Source organism: Triticum aestivum, chromosome 1D (assembly GCF_018294505.1).
Source record: "Triticum aestivum cultivar Chinese Spring chromosome 1D, IWGSC CS RefSeq v2.1, whole genome shotgun sequence".
Lineage (NCBI taxonomy): Eukaryota > Viridiplantae > Streptophyta > Magnoliopsida > Poales > Poaceae > Triticum > Triticum aestivum.
This window is the reverse complement of record NC_057796.1, coordinates 324675958-324688491: the sequence shown is the minus strand read 5'-3', so window position 1 is coordinate 324688491 and position 12534 is coordinate 324675958. Positions and strand designations below refer to the sequence as shown.

Below are 12534 nucleotides of genomic sequence, written 5' to 3'. Positions count from 1 at the left end.
CCCTCGACGCCTCCCGGGTCCGGGCAGCCGCAGCCCCAGCTGCCGGCCCCACCGCCGCCCGCTGTCGCGCCTCAATGGCCACAGTGGCCGGCCCCGGCCCTTGCTGCGCCCCCCACTCCACCCGGGTCTGTACCGCCGCAGCTGCCGGCCCCTCCCTCGCCCAGCACGGGGCCCGGGTCACCCACGCAGGGAGGCGTACCGATCCAGCAAGTGCGCTTCCCGCCGTCACCGTCCCCAATACCGGCCTGGCTGACCGGATCATCGCCGCCGCCCGTCTACACGTCGGCTGGAGACCCGCCGGCACCCACTCTGCAGTTCGGCGATCCCTCCGGCTTGGCGGGGCACTCCACGGCCGCGGCCATGCTGACCGGGCGCCCCAATCCTCGCTGCTTCGCACCTCCGAGCCAGTCGGCCACGGCGCTCCGACTCAGACACCGCCGCGGTTTGCCAAACTGGACTTCGCCACTTATGACGGCACGGAGGACCCCCTCAACTGGCTCAACCAGTGCGAGCAGTTCTTTCGCGGGCAGCGCACCCTCGCCTCGGAGCGTACCTGGCTCACGTCTTACCACCTCCGCGGCGCGGCACAGACCTGGTACTACGCCCTTGAGCAGGATGAGGGCAGCATACCCCCTTGGGAGCGCTTCCGCGAGCTCTGCCTCCTTCGTTTTGGGCCACCGATCCGCGGGAGCCGCCTGGCAGAGCTAGGCCGCCTTCCCTTCACCTCCACGGTTCAAGACTTCACCGGCCGTTTCCAGGCTCTGGCATGCCATGCGTCGGGCGTGACGGCGCAGCAGCGGGCCGACCTCTTCGTCGGTGGACTTCCGGATCACATCCGCGTGGACGTGGAGCTTCGGGGACCCCAAGATCTCCAGACGGCCATGTATTACGCCCGCGCGTTCGAGCGCCGCGCGGTGGCCATCCAGCAGGAATCACCGTCCCGGGCTGCTGGGTCGCTACCCTGGCCGGATGTTCCCACGCAAGCTCGGCCTGCTCAGGCTTCCGCGGCACCCCTCGCCGCGACCGCGGCGCGCCTGTTCCGCCGGCTCACCTCGGCCGAGCTACTCGAGCGTCGCCGCCAAGGGTTGTGCTTCAACTGCGACGAGCCCTACACGCCCGGCCACGTCTGCCCGCGACTCTTCTACCTGGAGGTTGCAGACTACATTCCGGAGGACGCCGTCGCCGCCGGCCTGGCCGTCCCAGCTGTCGCGAAGGTGTTTGACGCTGGTTGATCACCTCGAGGAGTTCAGCAAGCACTTCCCCACCTTACAGCTCGAGGACGAGCTGTTTGTGCAGGCGGGGAGAAGTGTTATGACCGGCATATTAGGGGTTTAGCCCAGTGGGTTGTGGCCCAAGTTATCTTATCATTATTAGGGGCTTAGCCCAATTATCTTATCGTTATTAGGATCGTTTGATTAGGAGTCAAGTAAACCTCTCTATATAAGGAGAGGAGATGTATCAATCTAATCAAGCAAGAAGCAATCATTATTTGCTCGGCTTCCCGAAGGGAGCCGGGAGACCTAACCCTAGCCGCCTCTTGCGCCGCCGCCGCCTCTTCTTCATCGCGCCACGGCGCCCTGCCGCCGGCAGCCGCAATCGCATCTCCGTCAACCCTCCCCCTTCCTGTACAACCTATGCCCTAGACCAGGTAGGATCCTAGCTCCTACCACCTCGCATAATATATACCGTACAGACAAATATACACCTACAATAAAATCTTTTTAATTGGCTAACAATACAATAAAAGAGGAATAATCATTATGGTTCAGAAAGATTAATCAACCAAAAGTGCAACTCTAGATTTTGAATTACGACATAAAGCACAATAGCATCATCTTTCTCCCTACTATTACAGTTGGATTGTGAGACTGCAAAATAGGCATCTGCATACAACAAACTGGAACGATGCAAAATAATTACACAGAAACAGAACCATGGTGCAAGAAGACAAAGCGAGACGAAATTATGTTACCTTCCCATAGGTGTTGAATAAGACTTGACCCGTAAAACACAGGGAAGAGATAGCTCGCTGCTGCAATTCCATAACCAAAAACAATAGGCTAATCACCACAGGAACAAACAGAGCTGCACAGTCCAAGTATTTTGGTTCCCAGTAAACGATACATGCAGTAGGCAATATAGCCAGGTCCATCGTGTAGATAAACATCAGTTTCCCTATCAAATCAACGATGAAATTGCATTAAGCAGCACGATAAAAGAACCTACGCCAGCAACCAGGGCAATACCACAATGGGAAGTGCAAACCTGAAGTATCATCCGACCATGGCGACTAGCGGAGCACCAAATTAATTAATTGAGGCATTTTCCTGCACACAACAGGCAGCCATGAGATAAGAGGAAGCAACACAAGAACAGGCAGAGGCTAGAAGAGCATGTAAAGCATGCATCCATGAATAAGCTGCATTCAAATAACAGCTGGGGCCTGAGTGCAAGTAAAGGAAATATTAGGATGCAGGGAGGCATGAATACTAGAAAGTAACACATGTGCAAATCAAGGCAACAAAGAGGTATACCTAACGAAGGCCAAATATAAGCAGAGAAAACCTGAGCACATAAATAGCAGTGGCATCGCTTTCCATAGCTTCTCGTCTCTACCGGAAGACCCAGACAACACAATCTCAGTTGGATAACACTACCTCTTCAGCTGTAACAAATGACAGTTACCATGTTGCAGGATACTGATGCATATGCCTAGACAGAACTCTGTCTACAGAAGAAAATAAGAGGTACAAACCTGATAATCTAGGGATATAACATATTTTCAAGAGTCTGCTTCCACTTGGGCTTAGTTCTTTAGCTCCATCATATATTATCTGTCGACATTTAACACATAGATATGTAAACAAAACTAACTCATAAGATTTATATGCCCATATATAAGAAGCCCCTATACAGAGGAGAAGCATATCAAGCAGTGGAGATCCCATCAAAGCTACCGCAAGCTATGCTGTGGGAGCAGCGGTTAGAGAGGAGAACCTGGAGCAGCATGGCCTGCGACACCTCTGCCCCCTCCACTCCGGTGTCGAGCGATCGGGTTTCGTCCTCAGCTTCCATGTGTTCGTCTACCTACTTTTGAAATGTTCTACACTGAACTCAAAATAGATTTAGGCAGTTCAATTTTTGTTTACTTTCGAAATGTTCTACACTGAAGCTGGATGCCGGCGAGCACCATGTCTTTCATCAGGGACGGCTAAGCCGATGCTAATTTGAGGTTTCGTGAGCAGCAAAGTCAGGCAAATCACAACACATCACCGCTCAGTTGCCGCTGTAGACGAACCGCTTGATCACCAGAGGCAACTCACTGGCTGCCTCTCTGAACGGCCCGCGGACAGAGAATCCATGTTGCTCCCCCTCGAACTGGACAACCTCGACAGCTTTTGGGATGCACTAATTAGCCTTTGGGATGCTTTATAGTCTAGCCATATAATCTTGGACTGATGAGAGGTAGGGACTGGTTTCGCTGCTAAGGGAGAACGAGAGCTGCTTTTGTTTATTCCTCCAACACTGTGAAGTGACACTATTTAATTAACGTGAATGGTTTGTTTACAAATCCATTCTTTTTTAGGCATACTATCTTGCCTCGAGAAAGGAGCTCATGACTAAATGAGAGCTTTTGCTAGCCCGTTCACTTGACTGGAAGAAAATATGTAAAAGAAACCATCTTCTCTAAAAGAATGACCAGAGCTTTACAAGAAAAAAAGAAGTCTGCTTCGTCGAACCCAGCAAGCACAAAGAGCAAGCCTGGCATCCCTAGAATCATCTGGCTAATCACTCACTAATCCTCTTAAGCCATCATTAGGAAACCAAAACAAGTTTAAGACATCACAGTTAGCACTTTTTCAAAGAAAAAATATCCCAGTTAGCATCAGGCCAACCTTGTAAGCCAACCAATCTTAGTCGCGTGGCAACCACACATTGGTCCACAAAAAAAGAGGGAGACAGTTTAAATCTTCCCCAAATAGTTACCACAATAGTGAAATCTGAAATGCATCACCGGCACTTCTTGGACTTCTTGATGAATCTGGTAAGGTCAGATCATCTTATTGAATAGATATCTGAAAGAAAGGAAAGGAATGAATCGTCTTTGTAAACATACAAGGGGCTCGAATAGTGTAAGCATAGTAGCTCAACCAATGAATGAAAGGATCATCTAGACCAAGGTATGGGATAACTTGCTTCAATCGATACCGGGGGCTTTTACCTTCTTTTCGGGAAAGGAAAAAAAATGGAATACTTGCTCGAGGAGGAGGGATAAGAATAGAAGAAGATATAACAGGGACAATGGGGTTCAAAGTTATTCACCTGGCCGTAGTTCCCCCCTTCCCACTGTCTCCACTTCTCTTTCCCAATAAAAAAAAAACAAGAACCAAAGGAGGTGGTAACCTGAGAGACCACCAATGCCGGCTGTCGTGGAGGGGGAGGAGCTGAGAAGGCAATTGCATCCAGAGTAGAGACAAAGCCAGCAAGCAAGAACAAAAAGGAGCAATTGCATCAAAGAAAGGTGTTTTTCTTCATGCCATCATTTTTTTTTCTCACGTACAAGCACAAATCCCATGTCACCACAACTATTTCATTTACGGAAAAAGCTGGCGACATGAAGAAAATAGTGAAATGGTTTAAGGCAAGTAAAATACTTAGGACTTAACGACACCATCACCTCGGTTTTATAGCAGAAACCATTGAGGTGGGAATTTGAGTTACATCAGTATAAATTATGGATTTAGGCCTAATATAAATGCTGGGATTAAAGGCGAGAGTTGGGGATTTTGTCTAAGCACACAAGAGCATTTTAGGTCCCAGAAATCACTGTCCTTTGAATTAGAGGATCAATTTGGGGATTTTGTCTCAGCACACAAGAGCATTTTAGGTCCCAGAAATCTCTAGATCAAGTAGAGGAGAGTTCAAGGTGTACAGGAGTGACAGAGAACATCAACCTACAGTGATGTCGAAGCAGCTCTGTCGTGACTGCATACGCGAGCTCCAGTGTGCGCCGTCCAGCGGCAACGCTGCGGCCACTATCTGCAATTCAAAAACCAGAGACCAAAATCAGGGAGATTAGAGTGTCAAGTGATGGGAAAAAATAGGAGAATAGCATCAGCAAAGATGAAGGATTTCGGATCCAGTAGCAAACATAAATCTTCACTCATGTAGCACTACTGAGGAGAGCGACCTGGACCTGGAAGCAGAAAGCAGAGGAGTTGAGGAAGAAGAGATCATGTGTTGGCAAGGTCTAACTCGGTGCCTGGCTCCGGGGTGACAGGGGAATGAGCTAACATACACAACTAATAGTACAAGCTCTAAACTGACTCACTAATACATGTGCTTACAACACGAACTAATAGGTTTAAACTGTACAATTACTGCAACGAGGTATTTTTCTTCTTAAAAGTCAAGACTCAATTTAGCTTCGGAACATATATACACCAACTGCAAAAGACGAAAAGGACCAGAAAAGAAACACAGGAAGAAAAACCAATTTAGCTACGAGTATTCAGGCAAACCTCTCCTTTGTTCATGTAGACTGATGATGACCTTAATATCGTCAAAATCTAATTTCAAAGCACCCGAAATAGTCATTAGTGCCCAACTGAACCTAAGCATTGAAAGGAACTAATGTAGAGGAAACGAAAAATGAGCAAGTTTATCATCAATAGCTCATATCGGCAGAAAGTATATCATCAATAGCGCGGATAAAAAATCTGGAGGCAGCAATGGCATAAACCCATATGAGGGAAAGGGTAGGTTTAGGCACCTGGATGGATTTTACACCTTAGAAGCAGCACCTCTCAATGGTGATCTACTACCTGCAGCAAACACTGTTGATAAGTTGGGAAAAGGAAAAAGTAATTCAGAAAAGAATTGTGACAGCAATGGATGCTAAACGTCCAAACATCAATTATTTTACAGGCATGGATACACTTCTAATCAAAAGACAGTCATTTCCCTAATTACAATATTACATGTGCGATTCTCCAATGTCATATGTCACACATGCTTTTCCTGATTACAACAGAGGAGAAGCCACGATCGGACTACGCACAACATGCTTTTTGGACACCCAGCTCAAACTTCCCTGCAAGGCCTTTGACCCGACATTGCGATGCCTGCTCACCGTAATGCTGAATGTTGTCTTTTGTCCAACCTTGGAGAACACCAGCGTCTCTGGGTAGACTCGCACTGTGAGAGACTTGGGAACCTCCATCTTCAGTGTGTATACTGAATTTATTGGCCCCACATTTGTCACGGTTCTGTTCACCGTGAATGGCCTTGTCCTGAGTGGCACTGTTATGGATGGGTAGTTCAATTGTGCCTCTGGTATCTTGGGAAGCATTTTGCAGGACAACGTCGGGTCACGCGCAATGGTTGCCAAGCCTTGATCACCGAGGAGAGCACATATGTAGCCAGCATATTCAGTGATGCTAAGGTCATACACAAGGCCCGGATCAATAGCTTTTATAGGATTGGCATGGCCAGCACCCATGGCATACGCGGTTGCCCTCTGATGCTGCTCGTCCAAGATCGGGCCACCAGCGCTGTCTGTGATGTCAGCTGTGGTTAGGATGGCTGACTTGATAGCAGCAGCAGACCAATCAGGATGGGAGCTCTTGACAAGCGCAGCGATTCCACTGACATGTGGAGTCGACATGGATGTCCCTGATCTAATGTTGAATGGCCCAGATCCAAGAATCGTGAGTGGTGGCCATGCAGCAATGATGTTGAGCCCGGGTGCTAATATATCTGGCTTTAGCACACCGGGGCTGAACGTGCTGGGACCGCGGGATGAGAATGCCGTGACAGTGGGAGATGGACGGACACCAAGCACATTGTTCTTGTATATGACTTTGCCACTGGCTTTGCTTGTTGCCCTTGCATACTCTATGATATTGTTGCCATCAGCCACGGTCACCTGCACAACATTACTGCCATAGTCCTCCAGAAGGGTGGTGAAGCCAGCATCTTTCCTGTTGATCAGGACTATGCCAGCCGCCCCGGCACTCATGATGCCACTGATGTCAGACTGGTTGATGCTTGCTCCAGTGTCATTCATTGGTCCTGTGTTATGGCAAATCACAATTTTGCCAGCCACATTTCTTCCAGCCAATGATGACTTGCAGTGTTTGTTCCAATACAGAGGAACGGACTTGGAGCTTGAATTTGCAGTCTGGTTGAAAGCTTCCCCACTGATGTGCTTGCCGTTGCCAAGCTGCAGAACGGTCTTGAAGCTTCGGTCCACCGAGCCAGCTGCAACTGTGAGCAACCATGGTGCAGAGTTGGCAATAAAGGACCTTGGCCCGTTGTTCCCGGCTGCAGCCACGACAACAACGCCCTTTGCTACCGCACTGAGTGAGCCAATGGCAACTGGGTCATCAGTGAAGCTGACATCATAAAAAGGGCCGAGGGAGAGTGAGAGCACATCAACACCATCTTTGACAGCCTCATCTAACCCAGCTACTATGTCCGAGGCTGCACACCCAAGAATTGTGCACACCCTGTACATGGCCAAGTGTGCATGTGGAGCAATCCCGGCGGCTGTGCCCCTGCCGAGGCCGTGGGCCGAGGCATCACTGACGAAGTTCCCAGCTGCGGTGGACGAGGTATGTGTTCCATGCCCCGTGTCATCTCTGGAATCATTTGCATTGAAATTATGGAATTTGGCACCTACCAACTTATTGTTGCAGCGTGCAGCGCCATGGCATGAGCCCTTCCACTTTGATGGGGGTGGCGGGATGCCACTGTCATCAAAGGAAGGGTGCTCTGCGTATATGCCGGTGTCCAGGACCCCGATTATGACTCCTTGGCCATAGTTGGTGTCCCTCCACAGCCCGGCATCTTTCTCCAGTCCGAGGAACTTCGGAGTGTGAGTGGTGCTGGGGCGCCAGAGATGGTCTGGAAACGCCCGCACAAACTCGTTCCTCTGGGACACCATGGCGAGGTCGTCTTCGGTGAGCCTCACGGCAAACCCCGTGAAGACCTCAGTGTAGCTATGGATGAGGCGTGGCTCATCGGAGCCGGCGAGAGGCGTTGGCAGGAAGGAATCCTGCCACCAGCGGTGGTCGTCCTCGCTGCCCGCTTCGACGGGTGGCCTCAGCATCACAATGTATGTGCGATGGCTTGGAGAGAGGCCTGCACCTTGGTCGTCGCATACCGCAGGTGCAGGAGCATGCAGGAGCATGAGGGTGAGCGAGAAAAGTGAGATCATGAGGTTGGCCAAGGATGCCATGGCTTGAGCTGCGATTCCGAAAGGAAGCTGGGGGGCGTGGCCAATATGGGTGAGGTTGGTGTGTGAGGGAAGGTGGCGGTGATGAAAGGAGCCGAGAGGACGACGGGGCTGCTGGTGGTGGAAGCACGGAGCAGAGGAGCAAATGCTTCTTCCTCTTTCTCTTGGTGGTGGTGGTGGTGGTGGTGGTGGCACGGCGGAGAGCAGCAAATGCTTCTTTCTCTTTCCCTCACTCTGCCTCGGTTGGTTTGGGGAGAGAAAGAAAGGGGGGCAGAGCACAAGCACAGTACTGGCTTCGGGCCTCAACGTTAAATGCTGCGTGCTGAACCTTGCACGCACGCCTAGATGCTCCTATGCCTATACTATATGTGAGTCAAATCACATTGTTCTGTGCGGTTCCTCCTGGCAGGGAGACACACAAGTGATGCCCTGACACCCCTACATGGCGTAGGGAGACGCTGGTGTCGAGCTTGCGCTGGTCGAGAGAAAGCCTCCGCAAGAGAGAAAAGTTGAGCTTCCATCTATGGAAAAAGAGGAAGCTCCGCTGCTGGTGGGTGGTGGCGGAAGGAAGTGACCAAGGGGAGAGGACGACGCTACGTGTCGACTGTTGCGCTAGCGTGGTTTCAGTTTCAGCTAAATTAAAATCAAAATAGCGGGGCACTAGTCCCTGCAAAGCACACAATGGCAAAGGCTATCCTTCATAGACACTGGTGTGTGTCGAGCTTGCGCTGGTGGAGAGAAAGCCTCCAAACAAAGAAAGGTTCGACCGCATCAGCACGCAGCTTGCAGAGCTGATGGGGAAAATGGTGGAGGAGGGAACAGAGAAGTGACCCAAAGGGAGAGAGGACAGTGGCGGTGGTGGACTGGTGGTGGGTGCACTGCGAGAGAGAGAGAGGCTGAGCTTCCACGATTCCATCTATGGAAAAAGAGGAAGCTATGCTGCTGGTGGGTGGTGGTGAAAGTGGCCGAGAGGACGACGCTACGTGTCGAGTGTTGCGCTAGCCTGGTTTAAGTTTCAGTTGAATTAAAATCAAAATAGCGGGGCGGGACAAGATGTTTATAGCGGAGTTAAACCATAATTAGCGCTTTCTGATGAAAAAATCAGTAGTAAATCAAAGCATCAGGATTTGGAAAAGAGAGGAGGGAGGAGCTCAGCTTGCCTGGCGAATTGGCGATGGATGATCTGGACGAGGCCGGGACTCGCGCATCGTCGCCTTCGTGGCGCGGAAGCGGAAGCAGCCGGCGCCTCCTCGCCGCTGCACAATCCTTACGGTGCCTCCCGTACCCCCACCAACTCGCCGGCGCTGCGCCTGCCGACCCCGTGCGCTCCGCCTCGGGCCCTCGGCGACGAACTCCTGCCACGACCTTCGGGCCGGGGCGCCGCTCTGCGTCTCCCGCCCGCGGCTGCCTCGCACTTGCCGCCTCGGGCCCTCGGCGACGAACTCCTGCCGCGGCCTTCGGGCCGGGGCGCCGCCCTGCGTCTCCCGGCCGCGGCTGCCTCGCACTTGCCCCCCACGCCTCCGACCCGCAACTCCCCTTCCGCCGCCTGCGGCGTTGAAGTCGCCGTCTCCGCCCATGGCCCGGGCCTGGGTGGCTGGAGATCCACCGGAGGGAGAAAGAAGGGGAAAAGCGGATGGAGTGGTACTAATTGGCTAGAGAGAGAACCCAAGAAATGCCCGCTTACAGTCATGTTAATCCGTTGGAGACGTTCAGTGCCGTAGGGGCAGCTGGGTGTGCGTGTTCCCTGCAATCGCGTTGCTTTCCTGTCAGCTGTAGCGTACTTTTGCCTGGGCGCTTTCTCATGTCCGGTGCCACATTCCAGCTCTGTTTTTTTTTTTTGGTTGTCCAGGTCTGTTTTCTGTGGAGCTGCCCGCCCGCCAAGGGCCCTAATAAAGTTCTGCCTCAGCTCAGGCTATTCAAACAAATGATGGGTTGCCGTTTTCTCAAAACTAAATTAAATATTGCAATTACCCCGCAAAAAATAAAATATTGCATTTTTTTCTTAACTCTCAAGCAAGTAAACCGTACGCTATGTGTTTCACGGTCACTTTTTGGCCAAAGATTTCACTCACGTTAGTGAATTATAAGAGATGCACGACTATTTTGTATTGTTCTTTCGATCATTCTTATTCTTATGCCAGCCAGTTTTCACAAAGATACAATACTAAATATGATTTTATCCTAAGACACTGGTGAGTCCAATCATAACGCTCTCATCTTCATCTCGGATATTGAGGAGCTAGTGGATGTGTCGGTTTGAGCTCAAACATACCCAAAATTTTCAGATAACTTGCAGGTTCAGGTCAACTCATTTAAAGGCAGGGAGGCTTTTTTTTAGAGAGAGAGAAAGATCCAGAAATCTGCAGGCTTTCGTATATTAAGCAGGGGAGAAGCGGACAGAGGTGAGGTTGCTACAATCAAGTGATCACGGCAATGTGGGAGTTAGCCGAGTTAAAACGAAAATACCGACCCAAGAAACAAGACCAGAACAATGATAATATCTCATCGTGGATCACCCAGGTGGGTCTCCGGGCATCGCATCCCTGCGAGAAGCCAATGATCTCTCTCGCGTTCAATTCTGATCATGGTCGAGTTGACCGTGGATCACTTATCGTGGAAGCATCTCTCGCTGCGCTCACTCAACAAGTGCGAGGCTACCAGCATTAGCATAGTCTTTAATCTTTTCATTTCTAGGGAGTGGGGACAAATAGTTGATCACTACTGTTGCCTGGTGGACAGAATTAGCAGTAGGAGGCCAGTTTGTAGGGTTGAGGTGTTGTAGCCAGGCCAGAGAGAAACATTGTGCCATACCTCTCTTGCGGTCAGACATTCACAGAACAGATGGAAAGAGCTTTCCAAATTGCGCATGCATAGGGGGTAGAAGTAACCGTTGATCCATCCTCTTCTCTTGAGCTTGTTGTTGCACCAAAGTTTGTTTTGCATGAGCAGTCGGACGGCTTAGTTTTCCCTGGTGCCCAAGCAGACTAGAACAAGCTCTTGAGGTTCGAGGACGTAGGCCCCTAGGACTGCATCAAGTAGGCGGATATCGTTGTATATTCTCCAGAGGCATTTAAACTCCAACTGATCTCGTCAGGTGTGGTCTCACTTAGGCTAGAGTAGATGTTACGGGTGAGACTCCATAGCACGATGAACTCATCAACCAAGTCCATATAGGTACCTCCCCTGATATCATTCACCTAGTTGTCTTAGCGAAGGGCATCCTGGACCTTTATGTTCTTCTTTCTGCATCTCTTGTATGTCTTCAGGAAATGAGTAGCCAGCGTCTCCATGCTGATCCAGCAGCAATGCCAGAAGCTTGATGTCCTTTCGTCTTCAACTTCAATCTTGGTCACTGACGCGAACAGGGCGAGGTCAGATGCATCACCGGGAAGCTTAGAGCTGACCCAAGGTCTTTCTGGGCTCTTCCAAACCATCCATAACCAACACAAGCATAGGGCTCTTACAAATTTCTCTAGAGCTCCACGAACATTATTTCATCACGATATTTTGCACGTGCGAAGATAATTCAACAATGTTTGTTGCCAATTTTTTTGAATTTGTTTACTATTGTATTTGATTTCATTTTTCAGAAGAATGCATTTGAGCTTGAGTGTAGAAACTCCATGTTCAAAAAGGGCATGTTAGTGTCAAGCCCAAGAGGAACTGCCTGCACTGAAAGAAATAGTCATAGTGTGCATCAAGCTTTAAAAAAATTGTGCAACCAGAGCATTGATTTTGTTATTTTTGCCCAAAGCTCCATGAACGTTATTTCATCATGAAACTCTGCACGCACGAAGATAGTTCAACAATTTTTGTTGCCAAAAAACTGTTTTTTTCCTTTCAACTTTTTACAATTATTTTTTATTTTTTCTTCACAAGGATGCATCTGACCTCGGTGTAGTTAACTCCATGTCCAAAAAGGACATGTTAGTGCCTAGTCCAATAGAAACTTCCTGTGCTGAAAGAAACAGTAATAGTAGCGCATCAAGCTTCACCCCCCGCCCCCCTCCCAAAAAAAGGAAATAGTTCTGCAACCAAGCCTTTCTGGAGCATTACTTTCATTGTTTTTTCTCGGAGCTCCACGGACTTTATTTTCTCACGATATTTTGTAAGCATGAAGATAAGCCAACAATGTTTGTTGCCAAAAACCAGATTTTTTTAATTTGTTTACTATTATTTTCGATTTCGTTCTTCACAAGGATGCATTTTAGCTCGAGTGTAGAAACTCCATCTTCAAAAAGGACATGTTAGGGTCAAGCCCAATAGAAACTGCTTGTACTGAAAGAAACGGTCGT

At 49.7% G+C, this 12534-nt stretch overlaps 1 protein-coding gene across 33 annotated transcripts in view; it reads right to left on the bottom strand.

The window, feature by feature from the left end:
• The window catches only part of LOC123181795 (subtilisin-like protease 4), a 15821-nt gene extending 6446 nt beyond the window's left edge, over window positions 1-9375 (bottom strand). For 11 of the 33 annotated variants that reach the window (XM_044594144.1, XM_044594156.1, XM_044594137.1 and 8 more), the window contains exons 1-4: window positions 2756-9371; window positions 2535-2665; window positions 2266-2327; window positions 1973-2175 (exon numbers count right to left, since the gene is read on the bottom strand). In XM_044594144.1, the coding sequence (XP_044450079.1) occupies window positions 6026-8242 (2217 nt within the window). In that variant the 5' untranslated portion in view covers window positions 8243-9371 and the 3' untranslated portion in view covers window positions 1973-2175; window positions 2266-2327; window positions 2535-2665; window positions 2756-6025. Of the gene's footprint in view, window positions 1-1972; window positions 2176-2265; window positions 2328-2534; window positions 2666-2755 lie in introns of all 33 variants that reach the window. The other 22 variants (XM_044594151.1, XM_044594152.1, XM_044594163.1 and 19 more) reach the window with 22 other exon arrangements.
• Between the last annotated feature and the right edge of the window lie 3159 nt (window positions 9376-12534).